The 21442-nt window shown below is 37.1% G+C and overlaps 2 protein-coding genes and 1 long non-coding RNA gene across 6 annotated transcripts in view; 1 reads left to right on the top strand and 2 right to left on the bottom strand.

The window, feature by feature from the left end:
* LOC111437759 (shaggy-related protein kinase gamma) overlaps positions 1 to 3045 on the bottom strand; it is a 6850-nt gene extending 3805 nt beyond the window's left edge. For 2 of the 3 annotated variants that reach the window (XR_002709485.1, XM_023075819.1), the window contains exons 1-7: positions 2829 to 3045; positions 1813 to 1988; positions 1602 to 1694; positions 1380 to 1439; positions 942 to 1214; positions 210 to 284; positions 62 to 118 (exon numbers count right to left, since the gene is read on the bottom strand). Coding sequence is in view for 2 of the 3 variants with exons in the window: in XM_023075819.1 (XP_022931587.1) it covers positions 62 to 118; positions 210 to 284; positions 942 to 1214; positions 1380 to 1439; positions 1602 to 1694; positions 1813 to 1929 (675 nt within the window). In the remaining variant the exon portion in view is untranslated. The other variant, XM_023075820.1, reaches the window with a different exon arrangement.
* A 369-nt stretch (positions 3046 to 3414) lies between these two features.
* LOC111437765 (protein transport protein Sec24-like At3g07100) lies at positions 3415 to 21419 on the bottom strand. Of its 2 annotated transcripts, XR_002709487.1 has the most exons (16): positions 21331 to 21419; positions 21134 to 21219; positions 19418 to 20512; positions 19191 to 19329; positions 18609 to 18799; positions 12910 to 13017; positions 12630 to 12833; positions 12040 to 12271; positions 11249 to 11398; positions 10995 to 11151; positions 10342 to 10469; positions 9898 to 10220; positions 9623 to 9814; positions 9238 to 9477; positions 4581 to 4661; positions 3415 to 3674 (listed from the first exon to the last, which is right to left on the bottom strand). XR_002709487.1 is itself a non-coding variant. In XM_023075832.1 (15 exons), exons 3-14 carry the CDS (start codon positions 20450 to 20452, stop codon positions 9244 to 9246), a joined length of 3093 nt encoding a protein of 1030 aa, XP_022931600.1. In that variant the 5' UTR covers positions 20453 to 20512; positions 21134 to 21219; positions 21331 to 21419; the 3' UTR covers positions 3415 to 3674; positions 9238 to 9243. The 2 variants fall into 2 exon arrangements, 1 of the variants encoding a protein (XP_022931600.1); XM_023075832.1 differs by lacking the exon at positions 4581 to 4661.
* On the top strand, positions 6896 to 9007 carry LOC111437766. Its single transcript, XR_002709488.1, has 2 exons — positions 6896 to 7699; positions 7784 to 9007. It is a non-coding gene; the product is annotated as an uncharacterized LOC111437766 (long non-coding RNA).
* Positions 21420 to 21442: the final 23 nt, after the last annotated feature.

Genomic DNA, 21442 nt, shown 5'->3' with positions numbered 1-21442 from the left:
TCAGTCAGACAACAATCGGCCAACTGATCTTTTATTTCAAGAAAAAGAAGAAATCACACACCAAGACTTTTGCACTCCCAAAATCACATAGTTTAACCTGGTGGGTATGCGGGTTCACCTGCATAAATTGATAGAACGAAGAAACAAATTACATGTAGATATCAAGAGAAACTAATGAGGACCAGAATTCTTGTTTTTTTTCAGCTTACCAAAAGATTTTGAGGTTTAATATCCCGGTGGCACACCCCAATACAACGATGGATATATGACAATGCTCTAAAGATCTGCGAGAATACCATTTAGAGAGATATATATAAAACTATAGAACCATCCACTATGACTTTCTGAAACAACGGAAAACTGAATAACTTCAGTAGGAAAAAAAAAAGAAAAAAAAAAGAGAAACATAAGAAAAACTAATGAGTACCGAGTAATAGAAGCACAAAAACCAAAAGAACGCAATAGCCCAAACCAAACCAAATAGATTGGAAGAACTACAAATCTAAGTGTTTAAATACTTGCATCAAAGCGAAATAAAAAATCAATAAATCTAAGTGTTTAAATACTTATTAATGCAAATAATTATTGGTTAAAATTACAATATTTTCAGAAAGATTGGTTAACTAAATTGATTTGTACTTTTAACTAAGACTTTCTGTATACTGCATTTGTCAAAATAAAATAGAAGGCGTCTAAGAATGATTGATTGAAAATTACAAATACACAGAAAACCAAACCAAACCAAACAAACCAATTGGTTTGGTCCAAGGAGTCAACTCCAAATAAATTGTAATGATTTGGTAAAAAAAACCAAACCAAATTTAACCACTGTACATTGCTAATGAGTAACACCATCTTTATCCACCTGAAGTAGTCCTAAAGTATCATTAACCAACTGGCTGATGTTACGTTTCTTGAAAAGATATTCAGAAGAACTATACCTGGTACATGTAAAGTTTTACATAGATCACTGGCATCCTTTGGTTCAACTTGTTGTAGTGCTTTATCACCCTATGAACTGTTTCTGGGACATACTCAAGAACAAGGTTGAGATACAGTTCATCCTTTTCGGTGGTTGAGAAGAAACAATGCTTTAATGCAACAACATTTGGATGGTCAAGAAGCCGCATAGTTTGCAGTTCCCGGTTCTTGTATCTTTTATCTTGGAGAACCTTCTTTATAGCCACAGTTTCCCCAGTCTCTAAGCACTTTGCCTAAACAAGATATGGAAAATGAGAAAGGCACAAACAAAGTACACACACATCCCCAATATCTGGAAAAAAAAAAAAAAAAAGAACTGAAAAAGTAACTTTTAAGGGATAAAAGAACATGAAAATGTAAAAAGTTGCCATCAGTTGGAAAAAATTTTCAAACATTACTTGAAACACGACTCCAAATGATCCATGCCCAACAGCACGCTCTGCCATATAGCTGATTGTCTGCATATTAATACCAAATACCATTAGGGGCATAGCAAACAAGAAATAAATCTATGAGAAATTTCACACTAGCGAATGTTCGACAACCTACTTGGACAAGTGCACTCATGCTTATAAAATGAATGTGAGAAAAGGACTAATTTAAGATTATGCATTTCATGCCTGCTTTGGGTAGCCATTTCTACCACCAATTGTCGTCACAATAATATGGCCTGTCTCTGTCCCATTGCCATCTACAACAGTTGCTTCCACTTCCTAAGCAATTGTTTCATCTCATGAGAACTCATAGAAACGGACAAGAACAAAGCTAATTCATATCAATGATAAGGATATTACAAATGGAAAATAAGGGCATCAAAAGATGCATGTGTACCTTGTCGTCTCTAATTTTCATGTCATTCAACTCCTCAGGTAACCTATCCACACCAACGTTGTTATGACCAGCTGGTTCTCTCAAACTTGAAGTAGAAACAACACCCATTGAGCCCATTTCTTGAAATTGTCACGACCTTTCTTCAGTGAATGATCCTTATAAAACTAACCATTCACCTGTTCATATCAAATAAAATAAGATAATCGTATATCTTCATTCCATAACGTCTACCACATTACTCAATCCCTTCTTCATAATTCGTGAAATATTAATATGATCTGCATCAACTATTTAACCCTGTCTTGGAAGAATAATTCTCACTCCACTATGATTTTGACTTAATTCACCCCATTGCATTCTCCAGGAAGTTCTCAGCTCCTAGGACTCAGAAGAAAAACCCTATGTTAACTCGGACATATGATTCCACAAAAAAGGCCATAGAAATCATAAGACTGTTTCTGATTTTATATCCATTGACCGTTTTGCAGAAAATGAAACCAATGACCCAAAAGGTGTTCGTTCATATCTATTATTCACTCGCTTCTACATAGAGCTTCGGCTCAAACTATTTTTCATCGAAAACATCTCAAACCGGTAAAAGAACATTCTCAAGCAATCATCACAAGAAACAAAATGTGATCAGAGTTCAAAAATAATCATAGGTCAACATATACAGCGATGGGAGGAAAAACCAGAATATTTAGAGAAATAGTACTCGTAACCTAAGAGTCGAGGTAAAAAAGAAAGCAAATACAACATAAAACATTAGATAATTAACCCACCAATTGCGTCGGAACCTGCAAAAATCATCGGACAACAAAAGAAGAGAAAAGCATAGGAAAAAGAAGACGAAGAAGTGGGTGATCCACGAAATGATCCTACCCCTAAGAACAGCAGGATCCAGATGAAGAACACCCACACCCATCGCATCGGAAGAAGAACACCAGAGAAATTTCGAAAAGAAAAAAAAAGAAAAAGAAAAAGAAAGGGAATCAGAAGAAGAAGAAAGGCATTACCGATGGAATCCAAAATTAGGAGACATGAAGGAGAGAACAGAGGGGGTTGGGGTTGGAGGGTGAAAATGGAAAGGGTGAGATGTGCGAGAAAATGAGTTTTTTCCGTTTTGGGATTTGCGTTGGGAGGGAGAAGGAGAGGGAGAAGGAGAAGGAGAGGGAGAAGGAAGGAGAGAAGAAGGAAAGAGGGGTTCTTAGTTTATTGTGTATAATGTGCTGGTGACACTCAAAAGCTGAGCCCAGCAATGCAATTCACAAATCACTTTCTTTATTATTAAAAAAATATACATATATCGTATTAATTAAGATTTAATTAAGATATCGTTGATTTGATTACATTGTGTCACGGTCATGCTTGAAAAGGGCGATTGTAACATATTACATACACTTCCATTTTCGAATCAATTTGATTGAATTGAATTCATCAAAACTCAAAACGACAATACCTGATAATGCTGTAAAATATAAAAGCATGTGACGATTAGGTGGTAGTGAGCAAATTCCGTGCAGTAAAGTTACACAACTTCCTTCAACCAAACAAAACCCAAATAACCCAAATCTAGGAGATAATATATTAAGAAAAATAAAGTAAAATAAAATCTGGTGTGATATCCCTATTATATATATAATGAATGGTAACAGGAAAATTAAATTATTGTTAACAAATTTATGAAGAAACCAAAATCTATGTATCTGGTAACAAGTTTACGAAGCAGCTGAATCCCCGTGGCTTCCCAGAGCGAGCGAGCGAGCCAGCCAGCCAGTTGTTGAAGCCGAGTCCCAGGAGTAAAATTTTGCATTGTTTCCGACACAACGCGCTTCTTATGCCAAATCATAAGTTGAAGAACTCTGCATTAGAAACAGAAAACAAAGGTTGATAAACTTTAATCTATATTCAACACAGAATTGAGCAAGGTGATGGGAAAGTATCAGCAGCCACTAAGGTACAAATGAATCCAAAAACCACAAATTCAAGATTGTCCGTAAAGTTTGATTTTTACACGGCTGACTTGTTAGTTGAGTTAGAACAAGTGTTGAACATTCATTATCCTACAGTCAAAAGAGTAGGATTGTAACTAGTATCAAATTTAAGTTATCTCCTTGCCCCGTTGAGACCAAAACGATGCCAACGACAAAGCCGTTAGCTCGCAAGTTAATCAACTTACTGAGATGGAATATGAAATGATGCTCTTCAAAGAAATTCCCTACACTGTTCGCTTCCGAGAAGACCGAGTAGCAAAACTGGATGAAAAAAATGGTGGAATTGACGCTACGAGCATCTTCCTAGATGGGCTGCCAATCAAATTATTAATATTTAGGGTTAACTCTCTAGAAGAGAGAGTTACATGACCGAGTAGTTCAGAACGCAGAGGTAGCTCCAAGAGCTCAGTTGCACATACGGAAGAGCGTGTCAAAAAGCTAGATAGTTCACATAAGGCCATGTTAAAACCTTTCGACGAGTTAACAGAAGATTTTAGGGCAATGATAGAGATGGTTAAACTAAACACCTGATTAAACCTGGCCACACGGGTTGTGGAAAATCAAACCCCGAGCCAAACTCATGTCGGGCTCAACAATTTGAAGATCCCAAAACTCAAAGCCTTAAAAAAGAACAGGGATGCAAAGGAGCTTGAAAATTTCATCTTTGATGTCAAATAATACTTCAAACCTATGGGAACCTATTCAGATTACCCCACAATGCATCTTGTAGTCGATGCAAAATTATGGCGGCTAAATAGCTTGCTAAGACTTTACCCATGGTTCATCCATCCTGCGAAACTATGTCGATGTAATACGGCTAATTAGACAAGTTGTTGGCCACATGGTTCATCCATCCTGCGAAGGCATCATATGGGGCCCTGTGTTATTCCAAAAGAGAAATATGAGACACTTGACTATAGAACTTTAAACAAGGTACAGTACATAACAAGTACTCCTGCCAATTATATCCGACTTGTTTGACCAGCTTTGTGGGGGCCAAATACTTTACGAAGCTGGACTGACGATTGGGATACTATCAAGTATGTATTACTGAGAGTGACGAACCCAAGACAACCTACATGACGAGATATGGGGCTTCCAAATTTGGAGTTGAGAAGGCCAAGGTGTTGGGGCTCCCCGAATCCTACCCGTGCCAACAAGACGGAGAGTGCATTATTGGATTTTATCACACGCCTTCTGAAGGTAGGAGAACACGAAGCAATCTTGGTCATCATAAATCGGTTTTTGAAGCATGCCACTTTTGTACCCACACCCAAACAATGTTAGGTTGAGTTGACAGCTTAGCTGTTCTTTATACATATTGTGAAATTCGGGGCATCCCAACAAATATCGTCTGTGACTGAGATAGCTGATTCATCAAAACGTTCTGGAAAGAGTTAGTTGAATTCTTAGAGACAACCTTGAATATCTCTACAAGCTACTACCCCTAAACCGATGGACAAATAGAGAGATCTAATTGTTTGCTTGAGGAATACTTGTGCCACTTAAAGTCTCTTCAACCCCACATTATGGACTATCCATATGTCGGGAAGAATCCACAAACCCAAAATTTCACGATCGAATGGAAACAAGCAACATATATAGTTTGAGCTTATTTAGGGAAAGGTTCCAAGCATGAAGAAGTGGGCGGATAAGAAGTGTCGTCCTCTCGAGTTTCGAGCTAGAGACCAAGAACTCAAACTAGAACAGATTCAGTTTCGTAGCCGGAAAGATCAAAAGACTTATTAGGAAGAATGAAGAGTTCGTCAAAGTTCTCGAGAAGGTCGGATCTACCTTCTATAGGGTGGCATTACCCACCTGGATGAAAATGCATCTAGTAATCCATGTGAGTAACTTAAAATTCTATCACCTTGATCAAGACCATGATAGTCATAATTTCATCATCAAAGTTGGAATCATCCTGAAGCAAAAAGACATTAAGGAGGTCACAGAGATTCTAGTCAATAGAGTAAAAAAAGTAGAAAGACTTGTATGGCGAATTCGATAATTTATTGTCAAATGGAAGAATCTCATTACAAAAGATAAGTTGGGAGCACGCAAAAGATCTGGAATTAGCCATCATCCACATCATGGAGTTCAAGCATAGTCGATTGAGAGAGATGTCAACCAATTAAGTGAGGGAGGATGTCATGCTTGTCCAGAGTGTGTTGTCTGTCGTCGCATGTCCATGTCATGCCAAATCCTTTTATCTTGCTTTCATGTTGTATTATTTTATTATTATAATTTATGTGTATGACATTTCAGCAAAATCATGTCTACTTCTATCAGATATGAAATGTCTCAAAATGCACTATAGAGAGAGATTAAGTAGTCATCAAACCTCCCCGATCAAGTGTTGTAATCTCTCTTATCCACATGTTTTCAATGCAATTGACATCTACCATGCTATCTTTCAAACTTTTTTCAGATACTTTCCTAACTCACGTTTTATAAAACATTTCCTCTTAAAACATGACTTAAAACATGACTTGAGGCTCGACAATACGTCAAGATTGTTTGCAAGGTTTGATGTTTACATGACTAACTTGTTCGCTGGGTTAGAACGAGTGTCGTACCATTACTGTCCCACTGCCAATGTGCTTGTGACACATGGCTCCACATCAATGGAACCCCTAGGCCTTTCAACTTACTACCTCCGGTAGCAAAAGTAGGTCTAACTCTTGTGGAATTTTAAGGATATTAAAGCGGAATATCAATTTCACTAGATTTCTCAATGTAACTGAGGGCATACGAGTGCCTAGGCTAGATCCTAAGAACTAGTAATGTCCATGATGAATCACAAAGCTTTCCATGGTGCCCACGCACTCTTTTGGTAACGGGATAGTGATTGTATGACACTAGTTCTAACCTAGTGAACATGTCAGCCGTGTAAAAATCGAATTTCGCGTACAATCTTGGCCTCTTGGCCTATAGTCAAGCCTCGCGCCACGTTTTGAGAGAAAATGTTTTATAGAATGTGGCTGAGGAAATAATTGAAAACAGTTTGAAAGATAGTCTTATAGATGTCAATTGCATTGAAAATATGTGGGGAAGAGAAATTACAACACTTAGTAGGAGATTTGATGACTACTTAGTCCCCTATAGTACATTTTGACCATGACATCCTCCATCTAATTGGTAGGAGTAGACGTGATTTTACCGAAATGTCAACAAGAAATTATAATAATAAAATAATACAAAATGGAAACTAGATAAAAGGATTTGGTATGGCATGGGCATGCAGCCAAACACAACACGTCCTAGAGAAGCATGACCATGACATCCTCCATTTAATTGGTTGACGTCCTTGTCAACTAACTACGCTCGAACTCGAGGGATTTGGTATGACATGAGCATGCAGCCAAACACAACACGTCCTAGAGAAGCATGACCATGACATCCTCCATCTAATTGGTTGACGTCCTTGTCAACTGACTACGCTCAAACTCGATGATATGGATGGTGACTGACCAAGTCTTCAGTGTGCTCCAAACTTGTCTCTTCTGTTGGAAGATTCTTCCATTTAATAAGGAATTCTCAAACTCTCCATACAAGTCTTCTTACTTTTTTTTATTCTATTGGCAAGAATCTCTTCAACCTCCTTGATGTCATTTTGCTCCTTGATGTCATTTTGCTACAAATCGAGTCCCAAGTCTAACAATGGAATTGTGACTATCATCGTCAGGATCGGAGTGATAGGGTTTTAAGTTACTCAAGTAGATTACTAGATGAATTTTCATCCATATGGGTGATGTCACCCTATAAGAGGTAGACACGACCTTCTTAAGAATTTTGACGGGCCCTTCATACTTTCTAACAAGTCTTTGATCTTTCCAACTTCAAAATCAAATATGTTCAGTCTAAGTTTGTTTATGTTCCTCCAACATGACATTGTACACAACGATATCGTCGAGGTACACAACGATATCGTCGAGGTACACAACGATATCGTCGAGGTACACAACGATATCGTCGAGGTACACAACGATATCGTCAAGGTACACAACAATGAATTGGTCTAGGTATTCATGAAAAACCTGGTTCATCCACGAACATAATGTAAGTGGGGCATTCGTCAAGCCAAAACCCAGTACCATAAACTTAAAAGTCCCATATCTCGTTACGCAAGTTTTCATAAGTTCATCTCCTTCAACCATGCACACTTGGTAGTATCTTGATCATAAATCCAATTTCGTTAAGTATTTAACCCCATAGAGTTGGTCAAACAAATCATATATTATCAGCAAGAGACACTTGGTCCATACTGTCACCTTTTTTAAAGCTCTATAGTCGATGCATAGACTTGTGTCCTGTCTTTCTTCTTCTGAAATAATACAGGGTGGCATAAGGTGCCTTCGTGGGACAGATGAACCCTGTAGCCAACAGCTCGTCTAATTGCTTCCTCAATTCAGCTAACTTTGATAGAGCCATCCAATATGCGTTTTTCGTTGGGGGTTTAACTCCAAGTAGGAACTCAATTTCGTGATCGATGCCACAATGAGGGTGTAATGTCTTTGGCAAGCTATTTGGCATTATATCAACATAACTATGCAGAACACTTTTTACTTCACTTGGGATAGGTTCTGCGGTGATTACATCTTCTATCATTGGCCATGAATGTAGACTTTTATCGGGCGAACCCTTTCTTTCTCCATCTTGTAGAAGTTAGGTGAATGTAGTGATGAAGAATTTGAAAAGACAGCAGATAATAGCTAAGGGCAATAGTTCCACCTATTCTTCAAATTCGTTTTGGGTTAGAAAAGAAAAGGAGGTGATCAGTATTAGAAGTAGAAAAACTTAACCATCTCTTGTATTCAACCTGGAGAGTTCTAAGATCACAGAGACCATACATTCAGACCAACCCACTCCACTTGTCTTCTTCCTCATATACGTTTCACTACCTCTATACTTGAGCTTGCTAAATTTAAATACCAAAAAAAATACCAAAAATAAGCATTAATAGTAAAAACTCAAGGTCAAAAAAGTGTAAAATCTTACCACCTAGGGATTAAATGGAAACTAAACTCTGAACTCAACGATAAGCTTGGAAATCAAGAGTATTGTAACACTTGGGATCCTAGGGACCAAACTAAAACTAAAACTAAGCTCGAATGTCAAGAGTAAAAATATAACATTTTGAAACATTTGATATAAAGACTTGAGAAGGTATTGAAGTAATCAGAAGTAAAAAAAAAAAAAAAGTGTACGTATATCACAAAGGAAATATGTGGTTGATTTGCTATAAGAGACAGGAAAATTGGGGACACAGTCATGTAGTATTTCAATGGGAGCACAGTCATGTCTTACTTGATATTATTTTTCATTTCAAATAACTATTCACCACACCATGTGTTTCTAGATAAAAATAAAATAAAACAATCAGGGGATAGAAACAAGGATTTAAAAAAACAATGCGTAAGAAATTCCTGACCTTGTATTAAGCATTTTGCTGAACTTGGCGATGTATTTGTAGAACCCAATCAACATAACCATTGGTACCACCCACTTGGTCCTCAATAAGATTTGCTAGGAGGAGGAAGCCTTCTCTAGGTTGTTCACCTTGTCTGACAAGATTACATAGCTGATAGTATGAAACCTCACTTTCTCTAAATTTCTCCAGCATCTCTAATAGTTTTCTCGACATTACATTATCATGATCCCTAAGGATGACCTGCATTTCAAGAAATAAAACCCTTACTAACATTACTAATATTATAAGATCATTTAATTTAGGGCTTAAATTCAGGCCAAAAACATTATTACTCAAACAAGACTGTATGAACTCTTTTATTTGAATTATAAAGGAACTATATTACCTTCGAAAGTTCTGCTGCAAAGTCTGCCCCAAGTAAATTCATAGACACATCAGGTGAAAGCACTCTACCAAACCATACAATAAAGCGAAAGCCGTCGTCATATAAGTACAGGCCTCTGGAATCTAAGCTATCAGTACTCAGCGGCAACCTTTTCTCTAAGCTATTAAGGTCAATAGTCTGAGCAGGAGATGCCTGCAGATGAAAGTAGAATAAATATCATAGACTCTGAAGATTCACGAAGTGAGAATATAAAATAGAAAGGGAAGATTCACCACCTTCAGTAGATACTCATCAAGTCGAATTAATGATGGATATAAAAGCTTCAATAGGTTTTTAACAGGAAGAATCATCATTGTGAGGCCTAATGCACATCGCTCATCAAGCGCAGCATCAGCATAACCTCCTCGAAGAGGTATTGATTTGCACAATGCTAATCCATATAAAGGCAAGAACTTGAGAGACTCTGGATATATCATTCTGCCTCCCAATCGATGCTGTACAGCATAGAGGTTACGATACTCTCTCAAGGCTTTAACGATTCTTTGTTGCACTGAAGTGCGAGCATCATCCAGCTTATGGGACAGTGTTTTCTCAATTGCTGCAAGTTGTTTCAGTAAGAATTTAGAATGAGAGATTAATAAGTGACCGTAGGGTAAATCTTAATAATTGAGGTTATCAAAATCTCACATGACCATGTATAGAAATTTGTGCTCACATACCTAGCCTACTAAACAAGGAAACAATGGCACCAACATCGGCCTGGCGGTACATCTCTCCCAAATCTGTAACCACAGGTGCTGCTGCTGTGTGCACTCTAATACGTCTCTCTCCACAAGATGCAGTATATCTTTTTATTGTCAAAGAACAAACTTATGGGTATAACCCTTGAAATAGAGAAAATAAGTCAATTTTCACTCTGCATGCCTTCACCTAGGAACCAACCTCAGAAACCTCATTGAACTCGAGAAAATAAAAAAACAAAGTGTTAGGAAAAGCCTACATTACAAAGAAACAAGCAATTTCATGTGAAAACAAAGTTTCATGCATTCACAAACTTTATGCGATTACTATCAAGGTCAAAGTGCAACTAGTTATTTTGGATCGAAAAATTGTTATCTTTAAGATGAATTTTTTTAAAGTAAAGTGTAACATTAGAGATGTCCACGGAGCGGGGTAGGGATGGGGAAGGCTATTTCAATCCTCATCTTTGCGAAATTCTCTATTTATTTTCACAAGAATCGGAGCAGAGATAATATTCAACATAATATAATATGATAAACAGCAGATGGTAATTAAGGACTGTTAATTATTTGATGAAGTGATAGATGATAGATGCGCGTGTTATCCCGAACATTTTACACTCGAAGGATACAACAAGGCAACTTGAAAGTACACTGTCTGAGTAGTTAATAAGGTCTCCTCATAAGAAATTTGCATTGCAAATGCTTTATCACAATCTACAGCCGGAAGTGCCAATAAATCGGTGCTTCTTAACATAAAATTTCCATGAAATGATGTAAAGCGGATCCCTAGGAGAACAAACAAAAATAATGAGAAGAAAGGTGTTGATAATGTGAGTGAAGAAGACAACATTCCATGAGTACCAACTTAAAAGGAAAAGATCACCTTTTCCACATCTTATACGCATTACAGCTTCCCAGGCAGTTTCTCTGGTCAAGTCCCTTGCTAACTCGTGTCTCAACTTTTCCCCATGAATGGAAGATTGGAAGCCAGGATAATAATACACCTGACCTCCAGTATATTTTGCCAAAGTCCCTAAATACAAGAAAGAAATAACAAGTAAATCCTCAGTGCACCACAAGCGATATTTTCATATGTCGTGTGGAAAAATATAAAGATGGGTAATGTGTGGAGTGTCATTATAGCCATCAGAACTATATCAATAAGCAGTAAATTTGAAATTACAGAAATGAATAAGGAACAACAAGCAATTAGTTTCAACCTGAATGAAAGACAGCAAACATAAAAAGTAGATGCAAAATTTCAGTTTCCCCAAGATGCTGATTGAAATAACAAATTTGAATGCACCAGGATAATTGTGTAAACCAATATTCTTCATTGTTCACAGAAGAATCATGGCTATATAGGAAGTTCCAAAAGCCAATCAGATCCTCTCAAACCACAATGATTTTAAAAGCTAGACCAAAGAAGAATAGTTATTGGGAACTGAAAAGAAATATATTTTTTAAATGTTCATCGCATGTGTAAATTAATTAGGGGGAAAAAAAAAGCACCAACAATCATAGTAAACCCGTGCCATTTTTTCCTTATTTTTTTCTTTTTCTCTTTTGAAGGAAAATGAATTTGGGAGGACAAGCCCCAGTCAATTCCTAAGAATCAATTTCAATCATGTCACCATAAACACATTCTCCGGAGATGATAAACCTGAGGCATACCCAAGGAAGCAATATCTGTATACTTGTCACTAAATGTATAGACATTGACCCCAATTTGGAACTTGGTAAATTCAGCAGCCATTTGTTTGTAGAACGGATCCTCCGGCAGTCTTAGCAAATGTTCTTTGTCTGTTCCATAAACACGAAGATCATCCCCACGCAACTTCAAGCGGCCAATACCAAGAGATGGCAGTGTGCTTTGGAAAATTAACAACTTCCCACCAAGTTGGCTCTGCAAAGAGGGTTGAATCAAAAGATAAACCGATGGTCATATCTAACTCTTTAGTATACATCAATTTAAATTTAGATGAATTTCCATGGGTTGTTTTTATCTTTGGAATTTTTAGGTTTTTGCTTCCACTCCCTTGTGGAGTTTATATCATCGTGGAGTTTGTATCTTCTGAGTATTAGTCTCTTTTCATTTTATCAATGGAAAGTTTCATTCTTGTTAAAAAAATATAGATGAACTTACAAAGTTATTAACATGTGTACATTGTAATTCATTGACAAGGAAATAACAAAGTTCATTTAAAAGTAATGGAATATAAATTTGATAGTGGTGACTGATTAAAAAGGTGTAAATAACACACCATGACCATAAATGCTGCTTTAAGGGCTGGGCCGAAGGCAGATTCAACATTCACATTGTCCTGAAACATGGACGGCAGGCTATCTAGGAATGATTCCACCACAGCTCTGGATTCAGACAAGTTGACAAGGAGGTCATCTGGCAAAGGTACAAATACATCATCCAGATCGGAAACCACCATCATTTGAGGCTGAGTCAAAGTTGACTGCGAAAGAAACAGGACATTTAGCATGAAGTATCAAATTAGGGTATAATATACAATAGGAACCTATATTTTCTACCTTCATATTATAAAAATGTATTGTGCTGTCAAAAGTCGCAAAACCTATTTGTGTTCTTGTAGAACCAGGCAGCTCGTCCAGGCATGATCGAATTGTTTGTGCCACAACCTACAAAAGGAAATAAAAAGTTAACACAACAGAAAATTATGAGTTCATGGTTTGGCAATCCCTCAACGAGTATTAGCAACACTTTCTTCTGGGAAGATCGTGATGAGGTTTTAAAAAATAAGAAGAAACCAATTTTCATGAAGAGAAATGAAAGTACACCCAACGAGGAGCAAACCAGAGAAACAAAATAACAAGAAATTGCTCCAATGTTGAAAATATCACAAAAGTTACTTTTTGATAGGAGGAAACGTATGCATAGACAAGAAAGTCAGCTATGTTAAGAAAAGATAGGCATGAGTAGTCAGTCAATAACATTAAGAAAAGAAATGAGTAGTTCGGGTGGTAAGAGTATATTATGATGGGAGTTGGAGGAAAAAAGCTATCATTGTATTGTGTTCCGTAGGAACAGACCCCTCAAAGGTCTGTAATCATGTAATTAACTCTATGCTAAATTAAAGGAGAACTCTTTCAAATGCATAACACATCCAAAGCTAGCCACTGCACTGACTTGCCTTCCAAACCTCCCGGCTCCCTGATGACATGTAATATCTTTAATGTTGGGAGAAAAATACACGAAACACAAAAAAATAGTATTATTGGAGAAAACCACAATACTATAATATTCTCCACTTCCACAAGTTAGAGTCACAAAAATAAATAAATAAACAGATAGAGAAAAAGGAGACGACATCAAAAACACTTGTTCACCCCAAACTCAAGACTACGTCCAATATTCTACAACTGCAAATTCTACTCGAATCTGAAGATTACAAAGAAGCCTCAAACTCCTGCTACAAACTAACCCTCAATAGCCCAACAAAATCTATTGGGCTTGGGATAAACAAAAAAGAACAAAACCCTTCATTCCCACAAGAGAAACACTCATTCTCTAGCAAAATAACTCACTGCCACACTCATAAAGCACGAGCGTACACTCACTGTATAAACCAAAATAGAATAGAAAAAGCCACCTTCCAAAAACTCATCAGCCGCACAAAAACATACATACATATACGTATGCTTAGATCAGTAAGACCTAATGGGCCTCATTTAAATGGGTGGGCTGAAACTTTGAACAAGCAAAAATGTTCTGCAAGCATGCTGGATTTTCCGTCAAGTGTCGTAACGTCTTGCGCTTTGCTCTTGGGCTTCCTTGCTGGTGCAACCAATTTTGTCTCCACAATCCTAATAATCTCCCACTTGGAGACAAAATACGGTTTTGCCTCCCTCTACAACCAAAAAATAATTCCCATGGCAAACTCAAGGTTCAACTCCAACTACAACTGTTATTTCTAATCTTATTGGTAAACTTCAAGGCTCAACAAACCTGAAAAATAACAAACTCACAAGACAGGCAACCATCAAGACAATTAGGTTAAGGTGACATTTGAACCTGGAGGGGTGATCATTGAAAGAGTAAAAGATTTAGGAGGTTGTGAAAAGGATTGTTGTAGCTTTGGAGAGGAATTGAGGAGCCGAACACAAGCTTCTTCCAAAATGTCTGAAATAATCTTTTGAACTTTCAGGGATACCAGAGCAGGCTTCTGAGTATAATGGAGAGAGTAATTCGATACGTCTATTTTTCATTTTAAAGACATGAAGTGTAGATTTGGAAATTATGGAATATGAATAGACGGCTGAAAAGACCAAGCATTATCTCTAAAATGTTGTATAACCTAACGGTCATCTTGAAGAAAAAGATAATCTGACTTATGCAACTGATCATGCAAAGGAATAGAATTCAACGTAACATTTTTTACCATAAAGTCGTCTGATGGCAAAGTAAAGCCTTCATCCATCATAGCTTGATTTGTTCACTTTAAATCCATTGAATTTGTAAAATTAAGAATTGACAAGTCCACTTAATGAGTGCTGGGAGGATCTAAAGGATATATATCCCCGAAGTAGAGAGAAAAAATCTTGAACTTATTATCTCAATTTTAGTTGGAATGAAACCATAAATATTTTTCCTAACATCACAATCAATAAAATTAAGATTCTAGGAAGAGATATTGATCAAACCTCCAAAATGACCAATTGCTTCAAAATAAGAACGTTTCCTATAAGCTCAAGGTAAATTATTCAAAAAAAAATCAGCCACTATACCCTTCAATAAGCTTTGGATGAGGTGTTCTTCTTGGCACCATTTCTCAATTTTCAAGTGAAATCTTTCAATTTGCCTCCAATTGTCATCAAACTCCAACTCATAAAAACTCAGAAAAATCAACACTCAATTTCGAGGACGTCTTATCTGTCATGAAGGGATTAATAGAGATCTTGGAATGAAAATAACCTCTAAAGCATTATGAATGTCCTTCCAAGAGTTGTGGGCTCGCAATTTTGAAACCACCAAAATAGAAGTGAGGTTCATCTTCGTCACTTCTTTTTCTTTCCTTGGACAAAATGTAGAAGCATCGAAAATATTTCCTTAACCACTTATTGAGGAGCTTGTAGAGATGAGGGAATCAACAAATGTCATTTCTACAAATTGAGATATTAACGAGGTGAGGAAATAAGACTAAGGGAATTAGATCCGGTCCAAAAATCTTCATGAAGATATATGCAAGACCCATTTCCCTATAAGAATTAAATGAAGTTTCCAGTACAAGGCAAAAGAAAATGGCTTTCCGAGGACTCATTAATGTGTGTGCCTTCAGAAATCGCATTCCCGATCCACTACAATTTGACAACAATATTTGCTCATGATGACCTTCTACCAGAAAAAACTTGGGCCTTAAAAAAATGCAGTAACCGGTTGGCAAATGTTTTTTCTACCAAGTCAGAGATTAAGGAGGTAAGCAAATTAAAGTCTTCGAAAAAAACAAATGTGAAATCCATGTCCCTCTAAGAATAAATGAAGTTGCCAATACAAGACAAAAGAAAAGTAGGCTTTAAAAAAAGCTTTGTAACCACTAGCCCACGGAAGCTAAATTTCTATTTGCTAGATTCCCCATACGTAGCCCATCCTCTCTAAACTCCTTAGACATAACATCCCAACTCATCTAGTGTGAACTCCCATCCACCTCCAACCTTCCCACAAAAAATGTCTATCTTTCTGGAGTGAAGCACACAAAAGACAGAAAATAGAATTAAAAAAGAAAGTATAAAGAAACCCCTCTAAGGACTTGCTGAATTAAAGTTCACCACCCACCTCAAAGAATAAGGCTTTCTCATAGTCGCTCTTTCAAGTCTTAGACCCTCCGCAACTTAAGATTCAAACTAAAGGCACAACCACTTTCTTCAAGGCCAAGTTCATTCAATTGTTGCACTTTCTCTATAATTTCTTACTACTTCACCCAACGATCCTGGAAGACAAATCAATTCAACTCTATGACAAATTCCTAAAGGACTTTGAGCTACTTTGTTAATCTTCCTTCCTTGATCCTCAACAAAGAGAAATTAGTCGTAAAAGGTAAACTACTCTTAAAAGGGATCTCTTGTGAATTTTGCAATTGAATTAAAATATGTGTGCTTTGTTTCACATTTCAGAGTACAGGACCAAATAGATATAACTTTGGGAGTTCAGAACTATTGGAAGAGCTTTGTTTCACATTCCTACAAGAAAATCTTATCGCAACATCCTTGCCCTTTGAATCTGCATTGGAGACCCGTATTTGTTTGAAAGAAGGATTTACTGAAAACTCAATTAATCCGGTGCTTTCATATCCCATAGTTAGTTTATCTCATTTTCATTTTTTTTTTTTTTTCTCCTTTAACATTTCATTTCTATTTTATCTCATTTTCAGTTTTTGTTGTTCTCTCCTTTAACATTTCATTTCTTTTCATTAAATCAAAGAAAGGTCTCGTTTCTTGTAATAATCGAGTCCGAGTATTGAGTCTCGCTAGGAATTCTGCAATGTTCCCCCCTTCAAATGCTAACCTCACAATGACCCACTCAAAGAGGAAAATGAAAGGAGGTTTATTGCAGAGAATCTATGTCCAACCGATATCCAAGCAAACTTCCACCCCCAAAGCCTGCACTAGCAGCAACCATAGATAACCCTACTATATGAGACACAACCATAGACAAGGTATATCTACGGCTAGATAATGGGCCATCCTAGGAACTGGTTCAAAGGTAGAGTGCCAAATAAGGGGAGACCATGTAACAAAATGAAGGAGAAAAGAAAACAGGCAGGAGAAAACAAACAGCAAGGAAAACAAGGCAATTTCATGATTAAAATGCAATTATAACCAAAATTGACGCATAAAATAGATTCTTATATAAGAAATGATAATAAAGAAGATTCTTCTTCATTTTTTTTATGAGAAAAAGATTCTCTTTTATCAACCCAAAAGAATCTAGCAACTCAATGTCTAAGCATATTATAGTAATCTCTTTCAAAGATTTTCACCCAACAAAAATAGATTTTGGTCAGTGTTTACAAAGCTGAAGATGCACACAAAGACGATGAGTCTGTTAATTTCCTTCAGGCGTGAAGTAACAAAAAGGTGTAGCTTAAGTGAAGCAAATGGCTCGCATGTTGGAGCCACACGCCTAGTATATCACTCAAGTCAATGGCCATGCGCTTAATATTTTGATAGTTTCTTAGATTTTATTCTTTTTCATTTCTTTGTATTGGTCTAAGAATAAACACCCGTTTGTGACTACCCTTTCAACTTTGATTCTTTTTCAATTCTTTGTATTACAAAGATATATCACTCAAAGCAATGGCCATGCACTTAATATTTTTAAGTTTTCATGAGCTCCTTTTATTTCATTCATCAATGAAATTTGTTCTTCTCAAAAAAAATTGGAGTGCACCTTGAGGGCATTAATTTTGGTTAACCAAAATAAAATGTTAAGAATGGTATAGTATAAGTTCTAGAACCATTAGTTGCTTGTTAGTTATTGTTGCAAGTGGAAATTATCTTACTCACATCTCTTCTTAATTTTCAGAGGTACATATGCCTTTTATAATACAAAAAGACTAGCTAAATGCATAGATATTAGGTAACAATACAGAAAAATAAATCTAACTAAACCCCTAGATATTAGTTTAGATTTCTTGGTTATAACCAGAGTATAAATACCACTGTTAGGAGGGCAATAGACAGATTGTCATTCAATATATTCAGAAACTTAGTTTACACCAAAGAAACCTTCCACGTCAACCTAAAAGCTACCATTCACTTCATATTATGATAATTTCTTTTAGATTGTAAAAAAAATTCTCATTAAAAGAGGATAGACTTGAGGGGTATTGAAGGAATAACCTTGATTTAAGAAATATTTATGTAATATTGAACTCCTGTGTTATTACCTAGATTTATTTAGATTTACGAGTATCTAGGGATTTAATAGTCAGAAGTTAAATTTACTGTTACCTATTGATACTAGGGATTTAGTTAGATTTACGGTTACTATATGGTGATTTGGTTAGATTTATCATTATCTAGTATCAAGATATTTAGTTAGACTTTCTCTATTAGAAAAGGCACGTGTACCTCCTTAATATTAAATATGAAAAGCAAGCAAGATAATTTATACTTGCAATAAGGGGAGATGAGGAAAATAAAACTAATAGTAATAGTAATAACATGGAAAATAAAACTAATAGTAATAGTAATAATCGTATAGAAATACTTACCTCTAACATCCCACTTCTAACTGCAGCTATAGAAGCATCTATAAGGAAAAAGTACAGTGGAGGCATAGGTGGCCGAACCATATACTCGGTTGGAGCAACAAAATCCACACTACCCTTAGTAAGCTCAGGTCGCTGATCCAAATCAATTCTCCGGCCAGTGGCATCCAAATGGGCAAAATAGTCACCCTGAACTGAATAGGGAATCGACATAATTCAATATAAGCCAACACGGTAAATAGCTGTATACAAAAAGAAATGGCATGTTCCAAAAAAATAATACAAATAGGTAAATATTCTACCTTCCAAAGGAAACAAAAGCAGTAAATGAAGTGAATGTTACACTCAAGCTCTACAGTAACACTAAATTGTTTGTCCAAGAAAGGAAGGGGAAAATAAAAAGAAAAATCAATATAACTCACAGCCTATGGCTGAAATTCAAAAGAAAGGATGTGACTTTGGCTCTTAAAAAATATATCTCCTATGCACTAGGCTTCCAAATAAGAAACTGTAACTGCATATAACAATAGGTCAAATTTACTAATTCTAGTGTCCAGGAGCCATGAGAATTATAAGCCTTCGTACCATCATTCAGCAAAGAACAAATGTTGCAGCGCCACTTTCTTCCTGCATCTGTGAATGTGGCATATGGATTTATATAAGTGCGACACCTTCTGCAGCGGATGACACCAGTTGAAGCAAAATTGATAACTGGCACTTCTTCCTAGAGAAAAATAAAAGAAATTTAATAAGGTAACTTTAGCATGCACAGAAATCAAAATATTAGTTATTTCTAGCATAGAAACACTAACCCCACTTGGAGCTTCTGCAAGTGGACAAACAATTGCTCCGAGAGGTAGATGCCACCTTGAGACAAGTGACTGGGAACTGGGAATAGCACTGGTTGTAAGCCGTAAATATCTCTGATCACAGTTCATTGGGTACATCTCGGAAAACAATTTAGGCTCTTCATCACCATTCAATGGCCTTGGAAGTGTTTTTGGATCAATTCCTGCATCAATTGATCCAGGAACAGATCCAATAGAAAGTGAGTTGAAATCTTCAGCTAATCCTTGAATGGAGCTAAGGGGCGGCCCAGTGCCTGGATAGTGCTTTTGGTCTGTAGACAGCAAACCTTGTGAGGCTACAGCTTGAGGAGGAGAAACATAACCTCCTTGGTGACCAAGGAAAGGGGAAGCTGGTGCTGAAGGAGGAATATACTGCCCTTGGTGACTAACCAAAGGAGGTTGCATTTGTTGGGATTGTAAATCTGCATTGGGCTGCTTATGGACATATCCAGGCAAAGAGGAGTGAAAGTTAGGCCTGGCTGATGGAAAAGATGGATCTAACATAGGCTGTGGAACATTTGTGGGAGGAGGGCCTAAGTTTTGAGGAGGAGATCCCATAGGCACTGAAGGAATCTGAGTCTGCTGGTGAAAAGAAACTGGAGGTGGCGATGCATAAGCAGCAGGGGGTTGCCCCATTGGTGGAATTCGTGCAGGAGGTGGTTGAGTTGGTGAAACAAACTGTGGAGCTGGGAAACGCTGGAAAGGCCCAGCAGTTGCTGGGACACTGGATGCTGATGGTGGTGGAACAGATGGATCAAGGAACCTACTTGGTTGCATAGGTCTAAACCCAGGGCTCCCTGCTCCAACTGCAGGACCAGAGGATGGAGGAAAAGGCATTGTGTTTGTCGGCATAGCAGAAGAGGCAGGTCTAAAACGAGAGGCGTCTGATCCAACTACAGGACCAGAGGATGAAAAGGGTGACACGGTCTGAGTGGTAGCAAAAGGTGTGCCAACAGGCCTAGTAGGAAAATGCTGCTGAGCATGATTTTCAGTCCCCATGGGTTCTACTATTGCACTCTCACACTCTTTGAGTTAATGGGATGCTAGCATGACGCAGACCTGTGCAGCCAGCAGCCAGCAGCCAACCAGAAAGAAAAAGGAAAATCAAAACGATTCTTCAAAAAAAAAGCGCAATGAATTACCAACCGATACGGAAATAAGGACTCTCATAACATAAATCATACTAAACAGTCATACACCTGCTAACCCGCGCCATAACGCATTTAAACATAAAGAACACGAAAATGCAACCCAGAAAACCCCCAGATTCCATTTTCGTTATTGTTCAGACTGATTTTTTTAGCTAAACAGAATAATTTACGAAACCAAAGTTCAAAGGAGCTAGCACATGGAGAGAAAGCACAATCAAAAAGGCCACACGCAACTAAGACTTGTTTACAAGTAAATGGAATTTGCAAAATAGTTGCAGTGGGGAACAGAGATTTGGAAGAAAAAGAAAATGAAACAACAACAACAACAACAACAGTAAATTCTGATTCGGGGAAAGTCAAATTGGAGTATGAAATCGGAGGTGGCGTGAAAAGAACAGAGATCTAGCCCCAAGGAAGAAACTGATACACAGAATTGTAATCATTGGAGTCGGAAGCAAGTGTTCCCATATCAATCCATAGCAATCAATTCAATTGGCGAATCGGAAATGGGAGAGGGAAAGAAAGGTACCTTGTCTACGAGGGTCTGCAAGCAAAGTAACGAACACAAAGAGGATCGAAGAGGTCGGCGGATCCGAAGTGCGAAAGATCGAATGCCTGCAAGTGAAAGAGAAAGGCGAGATAGATCAGTGATTTTAACAAACCCAACAACTCTTCCTTCCAATTCATTCACAAAATTAATTGAAGTCAAATCTCAGAAGTTTGTACCCCAAAAAACCATATGCTTTCTTCTTCAACTCAAGAACTTTGTTTCATTTTTGCTTCATCGATCTTCCTCCTTTTTTTTTTTCTTCCTTTTTTTTTTTTTTTTTTTTTTTTT

The sequence above is a fragment of the Cucurbita moschata genome, unplaced genomic scaffold, assembly GCF_002738365.1.
Source record: "Cucurbita moschata cultivar Rifu unplaced genomic scaffold, Cmos_1.0 Cmo_Scf00066, whole genome shotgun sequence".
NCBI classification, from domain to species: Eukaryota; Viridiplantae; Streptophyta; class Magnoliopsida; order Cucurbitales; family Cucurbitaceae; genus Cucurbita; species Cucurbita moschata.
The sequence above is the reverse complement of the archived record's forward strand: the minus strand, read 5'-3'. Positions and strand labels throughout refer to the sequence as shown.